Here is a 16407-nt window from a genome sequence, read left to right on the forward strand (position 1 = left end):
CAGGCCGGGGCCGTGCCCATGGCGGGGGAGCCTCGGCCCGCGGCGGCTCGGGGGGGTCCCGGGCGCCCCAAGAGGAACATCCCGCTCCGGCGGCGGCGGGCGGTGAGTGCGGGGCCGGGCAGGGGCAGAGGAGGGTGGGGGGAAGGCGAGGGATGCCCGGGGCGGAGGACGCTGTTGCATGGAGCCCTTTGTTCGCTGCCGGAGGGAGCGCGGGGGCAAAATGGCGAAACCCCCCTTTTCCCCCACGGGATTTCCAACTCGGTCCCGCCCGCTTTGTGTGTGCGGAGAGGCTGCCCGCGGCCGGGACGGGCTGGGAAGGCACGGGACGGGCTGGGAAGGGACGGGATGGGTTGGGCTGGGAAGGGATGCTGTCCCCGCCCCGAGCAGCCCTGTCCCGGGAGGGCCACCCCTGCCAGGGGCCGCTTTCCCCTCAGGGCCGGGAGGGGACAGGAGCTCCAGGTGCCCCGAGCATCGCTGCCGCCTTCCCAAACCCGCTCCGGACAAAAAGTGTTGGAAAGGCTCGCAGAGCTGGTGCCGGCCTGCTGAGAGAGAAAGAAACTTCAGGGGAAGTGTTTTTTGCACACATCCTCAGTCGGAGGCTGGGGAAGAGCGAAGTTACGTTTTGACAAAGCACGGCCCAGTAATGTCTTTAATTATGTTCTTAGGAAAGTGCGGATAAAAATGGAAGAAAGGCGTCTTTCCAGGCTGACGGTTCTGCCTAGTGCCACAGCAGCCACGCAGATGGAAGCATTCCTGTGAGTACTCCCGGCTGTCTGCGACCCAGGTCTGGCACAGCTGCACAATTAGCTGAGATAACTTTCCTGAGTCCCTTCCCAGAAATGCTAAAATCAACTTTATATTCGTTGGTGGACTCTTACGTTTTTTAGTCTGCATATTTGCATTTTGTTGTTGTTGGTTTTTTTTGTTCATTATGCTGTCCCACAGATGGGTGAAGGACTGAATGAAGTAGGTAGTGAATGCCTTTTGGGGGCAGCAGGGAAAAGAAGAATAGCTAAGGAATGGAAGAAATAACAAGGCTTCACAAAATGAGGCTGTGAATAAATGGGACGGATGCTAACACTGAGAAGTCAAGGATTAAAGGTTCTCAAGGGTTTCTGCGGCATGGACCTCATCTTAATGCAAGGAAATGTCTTTCAAACCTCATGTACAGAAACCAAATTCCTCAAGTCCTTTGGTGTTAGCAATAAAATGCAATCAGCACTGTAGCTAAGTACTCCATGATTATGAACATGCAGAAATGATGTTGGGAGAGGACATGCAGTGGTCCCTGAGTCTTTGAATGTTACTTAGCAACTGTTAAGGAAGAGTCAGCAGGGTATGACTATCCAGGCATCCACAGACCACCAGCAAATGCTGTATAGGCAGAATACAAGGTAACTATTGGGACAGGCAGAATTTTTTTAAAAAAATACTTTCTTTAAAGTAAGAGAAAAAAAGACTGATAGCGACATTCTTGTTTCTTCACAGCCCAAATGAAGGGGCTGGTAAGTAGGACTTAGAAACAAATAAGATCTGTAGAAAATTTTTAAGTTAAATGTGCCTATTTTCTTTCTTATTTCCCCCCTTCACCTCTTCTTGTCTCCCCTGTTCTAGGTTTGGTGTTGTCCTCTTCGGTGTGCCCACAGGCAGTTTACTGCCCCTTCACTTGCCCATCTAAAATATGCAGTTTCCTGCATACTACAGGTAAATTTTAACAAAGGCAAAAGGGCCTCCAGTCATTAGAAAGAGTGTGAAGAGCTGTTACCTGAATGTTTCTGAGCGTTGTTCTGCTTCTAGCTGCTCAGCATGTCTTGGCTGCTTCAGGTCTGCACGCTCTGACCATGAGCAGCAATTCCTCCCTGAGCAATGGGAAAGGCCTGAGGAACTTGACCACGGAGGAAGATGGGGCAGTCAGAGTCACCGAGTCCATTGCTATAATTGTCATTGCCATCTTCATCTGTTTGGGCAACCTGGTGATTGTTGTCACTCTGTATCGCAAGTCGTACCTTCTCACCTTGAGCAACAAGTTTGTGTTCAGCCTGACCCTCTCCAACTTTCTACTCTCCGTGCTGGTGCTGCCTTTTGTTGTCACCAGCTCCATCAGGAGAGAATGGATCTTCGGGGTTGTTTGGTGCAATTTCTCAGCCCTGCTCTACATGCTGATCAGCTCGGCCAGCATGCTCACCCTGGGACTCATAGCTATAGACAGGTAAGCTGCTCTTTGGTAAGGAATTGTGACAAAATTGTCTGCTCCTCTCATAGAGTAACTCACTGCCTGTTCGTAGAGTTCAGACGTGCTGCAGAGGGTAACATGGTGTACATCATTTTTATTTCAGCCCCTCATGAAATTTTGATGTGGAGCAAGAGAAAGTGATGTCATCAGTAATGGAAAATGCAGACATGTACAGTATTTCAAAGCTCTTGATAGTATAATAACATACTATTGATAAACATGAAGTAGTGACTTAAAATTCCAGATTATACTTTAGGCATACACTCACATATAGGAACAGATTTAATGATTGCATGTGTGCCTTCAGCCAAGTTTGAGTCTTGACTGCAGTGATACCTACTTTTACATGTAACCGTTTCTAGAAACAGGGTTTCTGAGCCTGTTTGAAGAAAAAAGAACTAGATATTAGCATCATTAAAGGGTGTTCTTTTCTTTATTGTATGTCTTCTATGCTCCTGTGGACTACTACTTCTCTTGCCCCGCAGGTACTATGCTGTGCTGTACCCGATGGTTTATCCCATGAAGATTACGGGCAACAGAGCGGTGGTAGCTCTTGTGTACGTGTGGCTGCATTCCCTCATTGGCTGCCTCCCTCCCCTTTTCGGCTGGTCCTCTCTGGAGTTTGACCAGTTCAAGTGGATGTGTGTGGCAGCCTGGCACAAGGAGGCTGCCTACACGGCCTTCTGGCAGGTCTGGTGCGCGCTGCTGCCCTTCGTGGTCATGATGATCTGCTATGGGTTCATATTCCGCGTGGCCAGGATTAAGGCCCGCAAGATCCACTGTGGGAGTGTTGTCATTGTGGAGGAAGACTCACAGAGGAACGGGAGGAAGAACTCCAGCACCTCCACATCTTCCTCCGGCAGCCGAAGGAACGCTTTCCAAGGGGTTGTTTACTCGGCCAACCAGTGCAAAGCTTTCATAACCATCTTGGTTGTCATCGGGGCTTTCGTCATTACGTGGGGACCTTACATGGTAGTGATAACATCAGAGGCACTTTGGGGTAAAAACAGTATTTCCCCTGCCTTGGAGACATTGGCTACGTGGCTGTCCTTCTCCAGTGCCATTTGCCATCCACTAATTTATGGGCTGTGGAACAAGACGGTGCGCAAGGAACTCCTGGGAATGTGCTTTGGGGATCGGTACTACCGCAAGTCCTTCGTGCAGCGGCACAGGACATCGAGGCTCTTCAGCATCTCCAACAGGATCACAGGTAAGATGTGCCTGCAAACGACACTTCCTTAATGCCACCAAGAGCAAGGCTTCCTGTCTGCCTGTGTTTGGCATGTTTCAGGGCTCTTAAAGAGTTGGATGTTTCTGGAATTTTCAGCAGCCTTTTATCAGTCAGGTTATAGGCATTTGAAAGGAGAATTTTTCTCTTTTTTTATAGTTAACATCTTTGTCCTACTATAGTAAAACTTTCCCAGGCAGAGAAGACATAGTGATGAGGTTAATAAAAATAATTTATTTTCTTCTTTCTCAAGCATTTCCTTTTGTGTGCCTTCCATTTTGTGTTGCCCAGATTTGAGCTCTACCAGCAGTACTTTTTACTGCACTTTTTCTTTGATTAATGGCCTTATGCTACAACTGTCTAAAATCCACTAAGGTTTCACTGGCATAACTCTTTCTGCAAGTTCAGCTTTTAGGCTTAATGGTTGGGAAGAAACGTTCATAAACAAAGTAAAACTTTGTAAAACCATAGAACTATTTGGTGTGTCCCCAGGTTGCAGACTGAGACCTCCAGTTGCTCAGTCTGGTTCTTTGTTTTTCGGTTTTTTGTAAAGTAGCAATGCAATGACATTCAGATTTTTAATAATTTCCATGGTCATGTTCAGAAGCTTCCATAAAGAGAACATCTTCAAGGGATATTTCATGCAGAGGCAGGAACTGAAATTACTCAATTGGGAAGGATCATCTAAAATGCAGAAGGAAGATGAGAGCAGCAAGGCATCCGTTATCTTTTCTGCAACCTGGGAACATTGGGAGAGACTGTCATGTAAATGAAAGAGTTATGGAGCTGTGGCCACATCACAAGCTCCGGGAGCTTTGGCAAGTCTGTATCCAGGAAATGCTATGGATTAATACATTGGAAACTGAGGTGGGGTGGGAAAAGGCAGGAAAATTCTTTCTTTTTCCGAGTGATAAACTTGAAGCTGTCAGCTTTTTATCAGATGTCTTAGCTGGAGGCTGATAGGGAGGGGAAAAAGACCCTCAGCAAACTCACAACAGCATCTCAGGGTGGGATCCAAAGCAGCACCTTTGTAAAAATCCCACAATCTCCTCCCTTCTTGTTTTGGAGTTTTGAAAGAAATTGGGCATCACTGTGCCCCAACCTTGTTCATAAGCTTCTTCCCACACTACTGGCCTGTCACTGCTGGTGGCTACCAGGTTATTCTCTGTCTAGAAGATGCCTGGCAAATCTTCCCATCCACGTGAGAGCATATGCTTGGTGCTCAGCCTGTCTGGCTGATAAAACACACACACTTGCAACAAGGGTGGGAGGGAGATGGTGCAGAGAGAAAGGAGACTTGCCTTTCCAAAGCTGAGAGCTGCTGACTGGATTTCTAAGATGGGAAGTCCAGAAGCTGGGCTCTCTGCTTCAGCAAGGTAACTTTCATGTGCCAAACAATAAATAAGGCAGTAGAGTGAGTGTTACTTGAAGAGGTTTTTACCATTGCAAACTCCTTAACCATTCACTGTGTAACAAAACCAAACTTTCTTGCAGATTTGGGACTATCTCCTCACCTTACTGCCCTCATGGCAGGTGGGAAGCCACTGGGAAACAGCAGCAGCACAGGAGACACAGGTTTCAGCTGCTCACAGGATTCAGGTAACTGCAAATCTCTTGCTCCCAACTTGGGCAGAAGTTTGCACTTGGCAGCAGTCTCGTGGACAGCCAGTGTTTACACACACAGATGTCTCCTGGTGGACTAGTGACATGAAGCATCTGTTCCAACAGAACTGCTGGAGTGGCTTTTTTCCTCTCTTGCTCTTGATAGATTTACTTGCAAAATGCTGCTTACAGAACAGTGACACTCCCTTGGTAATGTGTCCTGGGAACAAGACTGACTGCTTTTGTGCCCTTCTCCTTCAGCTTCTATTGTTCTTTGGAGACTTTCTCTGTATCCACAAGGAACAGTGCAACAAAGTGCTGTGAAGAATGTGCTTCTCTGTTTCCCATTTCATAAGAGGCCTTGTCTTGTTCATCCTGCAGTGTAAACATAAACACTTAGGATGTTTCAGCTTATGGTTTCATTACTGCTTAAGATCTCTCAATTGAAAATGGTTTGGAAAAGGGAAAAAGAGTTCTGATGGTAATTTTCTATCCAGATCTGTTGCTAGATTTTTCTGGCAGTTAACTCAGCTACCAGTTCTTAACTGCAGTAGTTATTTTAGAGAGTATTTCTGCTCTAGAGACACCAGAGGGTGATGTTTTAAAGGTCGCTTGGTATAAGGGATTTGTTTCCTACTTTTGTAAAGGAAGTCTGTGGAGCTGGGATTTATTTTTGGTGGTTGTTTTGTGCTGGTAGTTTTCTGCCTGTTGTGGATATTCTGCAGCTGTATGTGATAAAGGAGAGCAGCCTCCTGGTGAACCTGCTTCAGTTAAGAGGATGTGGTGTTACCATCTTGTGACAGCAGTTTAGGCAAATGAACAAAACTAAAGCGATACCAAAACGCTGTTAGAAGTGCCACTGCTGGTTAAGGAAGGAGCACAGTCCATAACCTGGGAATGGATATACAATGATCCACTGTGGAATACTGTTTCACTTTGCATGCCTTTGCTTTGAATTACCAAGGAACAGAAGGAAGCCTTAGTCCCTCTTCTGTGTTGCTTGCTGCATGTAGTTCATGATCCTGGGGCCTGTGATGCCCAGTCTCTAATGAGAGGATTTCCCAATCCCTTCAATGAAAACTGACCTTATTCTTTTCCTGTGCAGTGTTTAATTTGAGCTGAAATTTACTCACAAAAGTTGGGTTTAGACATCTTTTAAAGGAACTGCTAAAAATAGGCCGAAAACTTTTTGCCGCCATGTTACTGTTTGGCTTGAGGGCTCCTGCTCTTTTCCAGGAACAGAAACAATGCTGCTTGAAGATTATAGCTCAGATGGCCCTCATGCCCCACACTGCATCTATCCCCCTCGAAGGAGGAGTTCAGTGACATTTGAAGATGAAGTGGAACAAATTAAAGGTGAGTGTAAGGATAAGTATGAAAATGCTCAGAGTCAACTATATTGAATGCCCAGGAAGCTTCCCATGACCTTGAGAATTGTCTTGAAAAGTATCTGACCACTGTTTGCCTTGACAGACCTGATCATTCATGCAGGTACAACAGAAGGCAAAACCAAGTCTTTCTTCCAGATCTCAAGTAGCAGCAGGCAAGGACAAGAGTTGGAAGCTGGGATTCCCTGCATATATATATATAAATTAAATTGCACAGCAGTGTCCTCTCTGCAATTCCACTTATCCTGGTAGCTGTTGCAGTCTGTTTTGTGTTTCTTGGGGAATATATTCTCCTGCCCTCATATTTTGATTGCATTATCCCTGTGTTTCTCATTTACAGACTTCAGTGATCTGAATATAATTTTATTCTGTTTCATTAACTTTTTTAAACTTAAGTTCTACTTTGCTCTACTGGGTGTGTTCCTCAGCAGGTATGGGTCAAAATAGATGTACCACATGCAATTTTTTCAGTCAACTTGCTTGTTAATTCTGGGCTAGCAAAACGTTGCTGCAATCATCTGTAAAATGTCAGAATGTTAATTTATGCTGATAGTTACAAAAATTTCAATAGAAGACTTGATAATAACAACTGAATTTTCTAAACAATACATGATTGTGGGCAGGATGAAAATGAGCAGAATGCCTTTAAGAATCAAGTAATAATAAAACCTGAAATAATGAGAAAACACTTTCTATGGATTTTTAAACATCTTTTCAAAATTCCCTTTTGTCCTCTTCCCAGCATGAGATGAATATTTCCTTGTACAAACACATTAGCATACATTTCCCACTATCTTTCTGAGTGATTACATAGAAGCAGACATCTAATTTCTTGTGAGAGTGAAAGAAGGAAGTCTCAGTGCTCAAGTCCCACAGGTTTAGCAGTTCTCCCTGGTGAGTCTCAGGGTTTTCAGCATCCCTGAGGCTTTAAATTATTTCAGCAGTCTCACTGAAGAAGTTACATTTAGGACGAACTCTTATATTGCTCAACATGCTGGTGGATAGAGAGGTGTACAGATGCTACAAAAACAGCTGCACCAACACAGATTATCCCAGGTCACTCTCAAGCTTTGTGTTCATAGAATGGTGTAGGAAGCCCAAGTATTGTTGGTGAATATTTTGCAGAGGGCATGATGATGCCTTTACAACAGGATCTATATTAGTTTTCAAGCATTTACACAGCCATGCTTACCAACTGTTAACTGTGTTTTGTTTTTTTTTCAGAAGCTGCAAAGAATTCTGTTCTTCATGTAAGAGCTGAAGTCCATAAGTCTCTGGACAGTTATGCAGCCAGTCTGGCCCGAGCTATAGAAGCTGATGTGAAGCTCAGCCTGTTTGGGGAAGATGCTTTACCAGGAGCCCTGTTCCCCATGTGGACTCTGGCAGGAAGCAGTGGGAGCTCCCGGCGTGGTGCCAGGCCCCAGGCCAGCCAAAGACTGAAGCTGCAGAGCATCGATGAAGGGAACGTTTGACACGAGCACTGGAGCAGGAAAACAGAATGAAACCACTAAGCAGGGCCTACTGCAGCTGGTAGTGTTTCACCAGGACCAGGACACCTTGTGTTTCCAGTGTATTTTCAACCCCTGGCAACAGCTGGGTTCTGGTACTTTAGAATGCATCAGCATTTTACAGCAGTGTTTCTTTACTGGTTGAGGTGCTACTGACTCTTCTGCCACGTCATTCTCACACAGTGCATAGGAATGCAGGGCTTGGTTTCATTGACCAGATCATTAGTCAGTTGAATCTTGGCTCCATTACTGGCCAAAGCTGATACAGGAACAAAACAGAAAAGGTTTAATGCAGGGTTTAATTCATTCATTGTTACATCCATCCTCTTCTGACCACCAAGATAAATCAGTTGATACTTGATAGCTGGAGTGCTCTGACAGGAGCTTGTGCATTGGATAGTACATAAAGCCTTTCTGTCTCAGACTCCCTGCTGAGGAACATGGACTTAACTAAGGGCAAAACCTGAAGTTTTCAGAGAGCTCCTGCAGATTATGGTCCTGCTTACTTTTGCTGAGGGATATTTCAGTCTATTCAGCCATCAGGATGCCAGATCTGACATTGGACTGTGCTTTGCTTCAGTGGCATGGGACACCAGCTCCTCTGGATGTAATGAATGGGAGTAAACATAGGCTGGGAACAGGATAGAGATGGGATTTGAAGAAATCATTAGTGCGGGATTCTTAGCTTCTCTGAGAACTTCAGCTCATGTCCCTGGTTTTGCTGTTACTAAAAGGGCACTCTGTGGCTCTGCTAAGCCTGACAGAATATAAATAAGATATTACCACTTCATATTCAGGATTCATCTTCTAGAGAGAAGAGAGTTAGCTGGGGTTTTTTAAAAAAATCATGAGGGAATGTAGTATTTAAGCTGTAGTTACCTCAGTGCTTCTATTTCTTGGAGTATTAATTCATTAATCTCAAAAGTAAGAACATTTGGCACTTATATTGCACTTTGCATGTTCTTAAGCACTGTACAGACATTACCTTGTTAGGCCTTTGTGAGAGGGTTGATCAGCCCTGCTTGCCAAAGAAGGGGAACTCGGCACAGCCAAGCTGCTGGCAGTGAAACAAGCTGCAAAGGTGGGAAGTTTCATAAGGAAAAGAGGGATGACGTGGATCATTCGAGTATATCCAGCTTGAGGAACCTTTCTGTGCCTTTCTGGGCAGCCCCCTCCCTTACTTTGGGGGTGTTAAAACCCTGCCTTACCGTGTATTTCAAAGACAGGGAGACATAAGGATAATTCTGTGGGGTGTGTGTCAGTAGCAAATGGACTGCAGGACCAAGGATTTGCATTTGTTTACTCTGTGTCTGCTCCCCTGCGCCTCTGCCTTTCCCCAGAAGTGCTTTGTGTGAGGTTTAGCTGCAGACTGTTTGGAAATCAGGAGCAGGATGTTTCCATCTGGGCAAGACCAGGGTGTACACTCATTAAGTCTCTGTGTGACTTTTTCAGAGGCACAGAAACAAAGTGTTGAGAGGCAGAGCCTCGGTCCAGTACTGTATTTAGACATCCTATTTGTCTGTGTTCCTGACTCAGAGATATATTTCAGCACAAGCTTATGTCCATCTCTGGACAAAGTAACTTGACTTTCTGAACTAGCCTGAATCCCATTGCGTTCCCATGAAAAATATAACTGCATGTTTAAAATTCAGTACATGGTTTGCTGATTTAAGAACAGGCTGTTAGAGCAAGAACACTCAAGCTCCTGTAAGATGGCTCTTAGCATAATGCAGGAATAAATCAATTAATGACAGTGAGGTTCTAACTCCTGCATTTTTTACTTCTCATGTGTTAGAGAAATTGCACCTGTGGGCACTCATTAAGGAAAAAAGAACCAAAAAATCCCAGTATTTTCCAGGAAACGCCCTGCAGCGAGGTCATTATTGTTACTGTTAACCTTGTAGTACTCAACAGTCCTTAGGCTATACACTTGCCTGGAAGTATTTTGTCTGCATCCCTTTTATTCCATACTCCTGCTTGAAAGAAGCTGAGCAGAGTCGTTGCTGAATGTCAGAAGGGCACACACAGATATGAATGTTTTGTGGAGTAGGTGCTGGCCCAAAGCGCTCTGTGTTTAGGAGAAAAAGTTCCCAAGGCACGTGTGAAAGCACAAAGTCGATAGTGTTGTGTAAAAAGCACATTTTTCACACAGGTACTGAGACAAATGCAGCCTTCAAGCAAGTCAGGAGGGTTGCAAGAGTTTACACCGTGGCTGAATTCGGCTGCCAGTGTTAATGTCACTAATCTGTTATTTAGTGTAAATGTTGTTCATATTTTTGTATACACGTTATAACCCTTCTGTAACTCTGTTATTACCGGAGTCGTTCTCTCACTCGAGTCGCCATTAACAAGAGCAGTAATCGAGAAATGCACACGTTTTGTAAAACTGTATTTCCCATCTTTAATACAGAAGAGAAAAAAAAAAAACAACCTATTTCCAGTTCCTGACGGTCTGTGGTGTTAGTTTGTACTATTATTTCAACTTACATTCACCTTTAAGTATTTTACTTTTAAACGCGTGTCCAGCTGGCAGGATGAGCCACGCCCGCCTGGCCACACCCTCCTGACCACGCCCCCTAACCACGCCCCTCATTGTATGGCCACGCCCCCTTGGTACTCTGTTCCCGCCCACAGGGGCGCGGGGGCTGTGCCCCGATTGGCTGCCCCGCCCCCGCCCCGCGCTGATTGGTGGGGGCGCGGGCGCGGCGGGATTGGCCGGTTCAAAAGGCGGGCGGGGCCGTGGCCGGGCCATGGAGGCTGTGAGGTGCACCGAGCACGGTGAGCGCCGGCCTGGGGTCGCCATGAGGGGCGGGCGGGATTGTGGGGGCTCGGCCTGACCGGTTCCGCTCTGCTCCGCTCCGCAGGCTCCCTCTGCTTCCTCAAAACGGGCGTCCGCGATGGCCCCAACAAAGGGAAGAGCTTCTACGTGTGCGGGGCGCAGGGCCCCGCTGCCTGCGGCTTCGTCCTCCCGGCGCTGTAGGTGCAGGGCAGGGGCGGCGGGAGGGGACAGGGACACACTTGGCTTTCCTGAGGGAAATTCCCTGCTGTGTCAGCAGCCGCAAGCTTGTTTTCTTACGTAGCCTTTGTTTTGTCGCAAGTGATTGTTTTGCGGTGGCAATTTCGTCTTGTCTGTATTCTTCCGCTTCTCCTTTTCTGTTTTCAGGGTTCCTGCCTCTCACTGCCTGATCCATGAGGATTGCGTGGTGGAGCTGCAAGTCCTGCTTCAGCAGCCCGACAAAGATGGATACCAGTAAGTTCCTCAAATTTTTAAAAAAAACCGGATGACTGCCTTCAAACGAGTAAAGCCTGTGTTCCTTCTTTATCCTATATTCAGCGCTTAAAATAATCTTCTCAAACTGATTCTGACTAATGGTCGTTTAGTTTGTACAGTTACACGTCAGAAAACTTGAATCCTGTGATTGAGGAGTTTTTCTGTAACGAGGATTTAACATCCACCTTAGCAGTATCTGTGTTCTGTGGCAAAAGGAGGGCTCTTAGCAGAGTATCTCATTTTTATGGCGTCTTTGAAGACTTTGCAGGATGCTGCCTCTTAAAAATAAAGATCCTTATTCTTACGATCAGGAGGATCTTAGCTCTCTTTATTATTTATGAACAAGTGAGAGAGTTGAACTACCAGTCATTCAAAGTGGAAACAGGGGTTTATTGCACATGTTGAAGCATTGGGAATTGTTTGATCGTGACTGACTTGCAGTTTCCCTCTAAAACTGAAGAGGGTCATTGAGCCCTGAGGCCTTCAATTACCCTGTTTCCAAGTGTTTGCCACTTTTATTAGCAGTTACCTCCAATAGTGTAAACCTGGGTCATCAGATAAGGTTTGTTTGTAACAGAATTCAACATGACTCTGTAGTTGGGTTCATCCAAACTCAGCATCAAATTCACCAGTGTTAATTCTGATGAAGTATTTGCAGCAGTCCTGGTTGGCTGCTAATTTTAAAAAAGAAATCACATCCAAAGTATTTCTGTCCCTGAGTTGCTATAAAGATGAGATGGCCTGTGCAGTGTAAGTAAAAGAAGAGCTGTCTCCTTGCACCTTGAAATCATAAGATGCTTCTAAGGCTCTAAACATAGACAGTATTTTTGCCTGAGCAGTTACTCTTCTGTTGCTAAAATTAAAAAAAACAACAAACCCTAGGAATCTTTTTTCAAAGAACACTACTATGTAAAAAGCTCTATTGCCAGTGTTCATGGCCTTTTGTTGTGCAAAGGTCTGAATGTAAAGTACAGGTTAATAGAACTTGTCTGTGATGGTTTTTGGTGCAAAGTACTTTTAAAAGAATGTTTAGAGCTTCTTTACTGGCTCTGGGGATTGAAATCTTGTTTTAATCCTTGATAGGTTGTTTTACCGGTGCGTTAAGAGTAAGCTGAAAGGGAAGAAATGGTGTGGAAGTGTCCCATGGCAGGTATGAGTGTTTGTTTGTATTATAGCATTGCCTGATTCCAGCATGACTTCTCACTCCATTTACCATAATCACCTTTGAAACTACTTGGTGGGAGATTTTATATTTTCCAGCTGAGAAGTGTATCAGGCATGCTGTTCCTCCAGTTGAGACTTGTCTTTCTCCTAAGCTGTGTGAGGTACTCACTATTCTTCAGTCTTAGACTAAACTTGGATTTGATTCCTGTCTGTCCTCTTTTCTAGAGATCGTGCTAGTGGGACTTAATCCCAAAAAACAGTGGGAATGGCAAAGAAAGTAGAAAAACAGCTGTTTTATTTTGGATTTCTTATTAAATATTTATCCTGATTCTGTTAAAATGACAGGAAAGATGATCTTGGTAGAGAATGAAATCTTGCTTGAGGTGATCAGGTTGTGTGTGCTGTGAACAGGCTTTAATAATTTGTACAGTAGCACTTATTCCCATGTACATATTGCAGGATCCAAAAGCTACCCAAGTGTCAAAACCCTTGGAATCTCAGCCCAGAACAGTGCCTTTCTTCAATCCTACTAGCCAAAGAAATCCATTCAAAGTGCTAGACAAGAATTGTGCACCATCATCCTGGAAACAAATGAAGCAAAGAAATGGAGAGGAAAGTAAAGCAAAAGGAGTTAAAGCAGAGAATGAGAGTGTGCTGGTGTTGCATAAAGAAAAGAAATCAACCTCTGATTCCTCCACAGAGACAGTACCTATAGAAGAGCTTAAAAATAAAAAGAAGCCATCCACAGGAAGTAAAAGTGACCCAGAACTTCAGGAGACTACAATGTCTGAATCTAAACTTTGCCTTTCTGAGACCAGGAAAGGGAAAAGTACACTTTCAGAGGAAGAGAAATACAGTGGCAGTGGCAAGAAGCCTTCTGACTGTGTGGACAAGGAGCCAGACACAAGATCAAAACTCTTAACACTAAGTCTTGGAAAGCAGAGTACAAGTACCACGACTCCAGGCGAGGAACAGCTTGGAGAAAAAAGCTTCAAAAGCTGTAGGGATAAAGAAACCAGAGAGAAAGATTGCGCTGGTCAGAAGAATGGTGAAGTGAAAGCGGTGTCTCAGGAAGATGCCCCTCTCCCAGCAGGAGCACAGTCGGCATTGCAGAGTGCTGCCCTGAGGGCAGGGGCAGAGGCAGAGCTGCCCAAGCCAGCCTCGGGCTGCCTCGGGCCAGGGCTGCCACAGCCTCCTGGTGACTCCTCTGGCAGTGACAGTGATGAAGTACAGTTTGTTTGTTCCTCATCAGGTAAAAGTAAACCTGAGAAACCTGTTGAGATTCCTTCAGGAAAATCAGGAAACAGTGTGCAGGGGACATCTTTGCCAGGAGAAGCGGCATCACATCACGTGGAAGGACCCCAGGATCCTAAAGTGCTTCATAACCATCTTGTAGTCCAGCTGAAACAGAAAAAGGTCATTTATTGCACCTATTATTTGGGGGGTTTATTGTTCTGCTTTCAAAGGGACTTCCCTTACCCATATACATAGTACAGACTGGTTGTATTAATCAGATACAAACCAATTACCTCTAAGGTAATACAATATTCTGCCTTTGGAGATGCTCAGTTTTGACCCACCTGAGGTTGTGTCTTGTCTTTTACCCTGAAAGTAATTTGCATAAAATGGAGTAGTGCACAGCTAGTTTAACCTTTGTGAATCAATCACACAGCTGTTTCTGAAGCCTCTCTTGGCCCTGTGCAGTAGGAGTCATCTAGCTCTGAAAACTCACACTAGGGTGAAATAAACTACCTGTCTGTTTGCTTTTTATTTTCCCCTCCAGTAATTACCAATCACTATTTTACAGTTTTTATTGTGAACCTCCCGTTTGTCTAGAGTTCAGCACAGAACCTTGAAATAAAGTCAGAACTGCTGTTGGTGCAAGCACAGAAAGAAAGGTGCAAGTGGGTTAAGTGTTGAGGATGTTTTGAGAGATGTTAAGATTTTCTGACTCACCTGATTGCCTGTTTCCTAAAAAGGAGGATCCCTGTGTCCTTCCATATTTTCTAAAGAACACTAATGATTAGTTTATTTTCTGCTAAAAGATTGTTTAACTGCACTGAATGGCACCTGAAAGCTTTTGGAGATTACAGAACAGAATCAAAATACAAATTAAAATGGGATAAGATTAGCTCTTTTTAGACTTCTGACCTGATAGTTCTGTGTTGGCAGAGAGCTTGGTAACCACACTCAAATTTTGCTTTCTTTGTTTTTTGCAGAGTACATTGGCTACAGTGAATGTTCATTTGCTGCCAGATAAAGGGGAACGGTTATTAAAGCAAGTGCAGGATTTGGAAGCTGCACTCAGTGCCCTTAACATTTCAACAGCAGATACTAGTGAAAAAGGTAGGGCTGTTTTTTTTGTTTGTTTGTTTGTTTGTTTGTTTTGTTTTTGGTTCCAGAATGTACAAAACAGTTTGTCTTAGAATAGTTGTCAATATGGAAATATTAATTGTCAGTTGTTAATATGGAATAGGGAAATAGAGCATAAACTTATATGAGGCCTGTGGTCTATAAAGCATTTGTCTGTTGAGATTTACTGAAGAGGAAAAGTGTTAATTGTAAAATATGTGTCTGGACCAGATGAATGGAACAACACAAATGTTTCCTCTGTAATGTGGTGGCTTCCCAAGGGAGTTTCCTCCCACCATTAGGATGTAGGTTTCCAGATTTGGCTAAATCATTGAAACAGGTATCTCTATGAGAACATGCCAGTGAAGTGTTAAATTCCTCTGTTGCGTTATGGAACTGTGCTGTTCATCCATCTTGTTGTCACTGAATATTTCAGTTACCAGATTCAAAATGAGCAGCTTCCAGTGTGCCATTCATGAGAGAGGAAAGCTCATGAGCTCTTGGCCCATTTGTTCTTGGATGTTTTGATAGTTTTTGTGTTCAAAATATTGACAAGAGAGATGTCTTCAAAATTAATAAATCATCTGGGAACAGGGTGCAAAACTGACCTTGTCTGCACTACTCTGATCACAGCTGCAGAGTTCACTGTGTTGCTGTAAACCACATTCTGAGGCTGGAGCTGGACTCATTGCCTGTCACAGCTGCAGGCCAAGAGCACTGCTGGTAGCTGCAGTGGCTCAGGTGATGTGGCAATCTGCTATTAAAATGGTGTCACCACTTCATAGTATTTTGCAAGCAGACTATTGGGCAAAATGGAGGCTCTTCTCTGGCCTGTAGAGCAAGGCTCTGAGGTACACTGTGCAACCTTTTCAGCCTGTGATTCCTTTCTCCTTAAGGGCAGGAAAGCACAAGCAGCAGCTGCCGTGAAGAATCTTTGTCTAAGCCAGTTGGCAGGCCAGGTGGTACAAAGCTGATAGCACCACTCGTGCTCCAAGATCCTAGAGCAAAGGCTTCTGCAGGCTCACACAGTCACCCCTCAGCTGCTGCTACTTGGGGTCCCAGTAGCCAAGGTTTTGGAAGTAAGTATAGAAAGATTTTGCCATAACAGAGAACACCGTTAAGTGCTATTTCTGAAATAATCCTGCAACTTGTTGGGTACATGTGACAGTACTAAGCCTGTTTTGTTACTCCATACTGTCCCTCAGGCATCTGTAGCCACTGAAGTCAATTTCTGAGGTGAAAGATCTGTCTGGAAAAGTCAGCTCTGTAAACACATCTCTGGTACTGTATCTTTGCAGTGGGTGTTGGTGCGCAGAATCTGTATGGGGGAAGAATGACAGAAGATCGAATCAGGGCTGTACACAGTGCCATATTTGAGGCTATTAATCATCTTCACAAATCTCTAGAATCCTGTCCAACAGAGGAAACAGCAGCTGAAGATCCCTCTGGACTGAAGGTGGGTTGGCAAGGATAGAAGTTGTCATGCTGATGAATGAATCAGAACCTCTGAGTAGTGCCCTAGAGCATTCCTTCCTTCCCACTGATATATTTTGCATCCTGCTGGAAGGAGATACTCTAATTACATTCCATCCATGTTTGTACATGACTGGCAGAACAGAGGTGTGAGGAACAGGCAGAGAACCTCATTGTTCATTCTTCTT

General features: G+C 44.7%; 2 protein-coding genes across 4 annotated transcripts in view; both read left to right on the plus strand.

The window, feature by feature from the left end:
• Positions 1 to 10580, plus strand: GPR161 (G protein-coupled receptor 161). 3 transcript variants are annotated; one of them, XM_083855702.1, is made up of 8 exons: positions 1 to 102; positions 666 to 755; positions 1615 to 1704; positions 1798 to 2209; positions 2719 to 3443; positions 4956 to 5060; positions 6300 to 6419; positions 7676 to 10580. In XM_083855702.1, the coding sequence occupies exons 4-8, from the start codon at positions 1842 to 1844 to the stop codon at positions 7921 to 7923; spliced, it is 1566 nt and encodes a 521-aa protein (XP_083711828.1). In that variant the 5' UTR covers positions 1 to 102; positions 666 to 755; positions 1615 to 1704; positions 1798 to 1841; the 3' UTR covers positions 7924 to 10580. The 3 variants fall into 3 exon arrangements, with proteins under 3 accessions (XP_083711828.1, XP_083711829.1, XP_083711827.1); XM_083855703.1 differs by having other exon boundaries at positions 1825 to 2209; XM_083855701.1 differs by having other exon boundaries at positions 1615 to 2209.
• The window catches only part of TTF2 (transcription termination factor 2), an 18807-nt gene continuing 12979 nt past the window's right edge, over positions 10580 to 16407 (plus strand). The window contains exons 1-8 of the mRNA XM_083855700.1: positions 10580 to 10737; positions 10824 to 10935; positions 11123 to 11209; positions 12314 to 12380; positions 12854 to 13810; positions 14614 to 14740; positions 15643 to 15825; positions 16045 to 16202. Of these exons, the coding sequence (XP_083711826.1) occupies positions 10710 to 10737; positions 10824 to 10935; positions 11123 to 11209; positions 12314 to 12380; positions 12854 to 13810; positions 14614 to 14740; positions 15643 to 15825; positions 16045 to 16202 (1719 nt within the window). The 5' untranslated portion in view covers positions 10580 to 10709. The remainder of the gene's footprint in view (positions 10738 to 10823; positions 10936 to 11122; positions 11210 to 12313; positions 12381 to 12853; positions 13811 to 14613; positions 14741 to 15642; positions 15826 to 16044; positions 16203 to 16407) is intronic.

The sequence above is a fragment of the Zosterops lateralis genome (genome assembly GCF_965231275.1).
Source record: "Zosterops lateralis genome assembly, chromosome: 2".
Lineage (NCBI taxonomy): Eukaryota > Metazoa > Chordata > Aves > Passeriformes > Zosteropidae > Zosterops > Zosterops lateralis.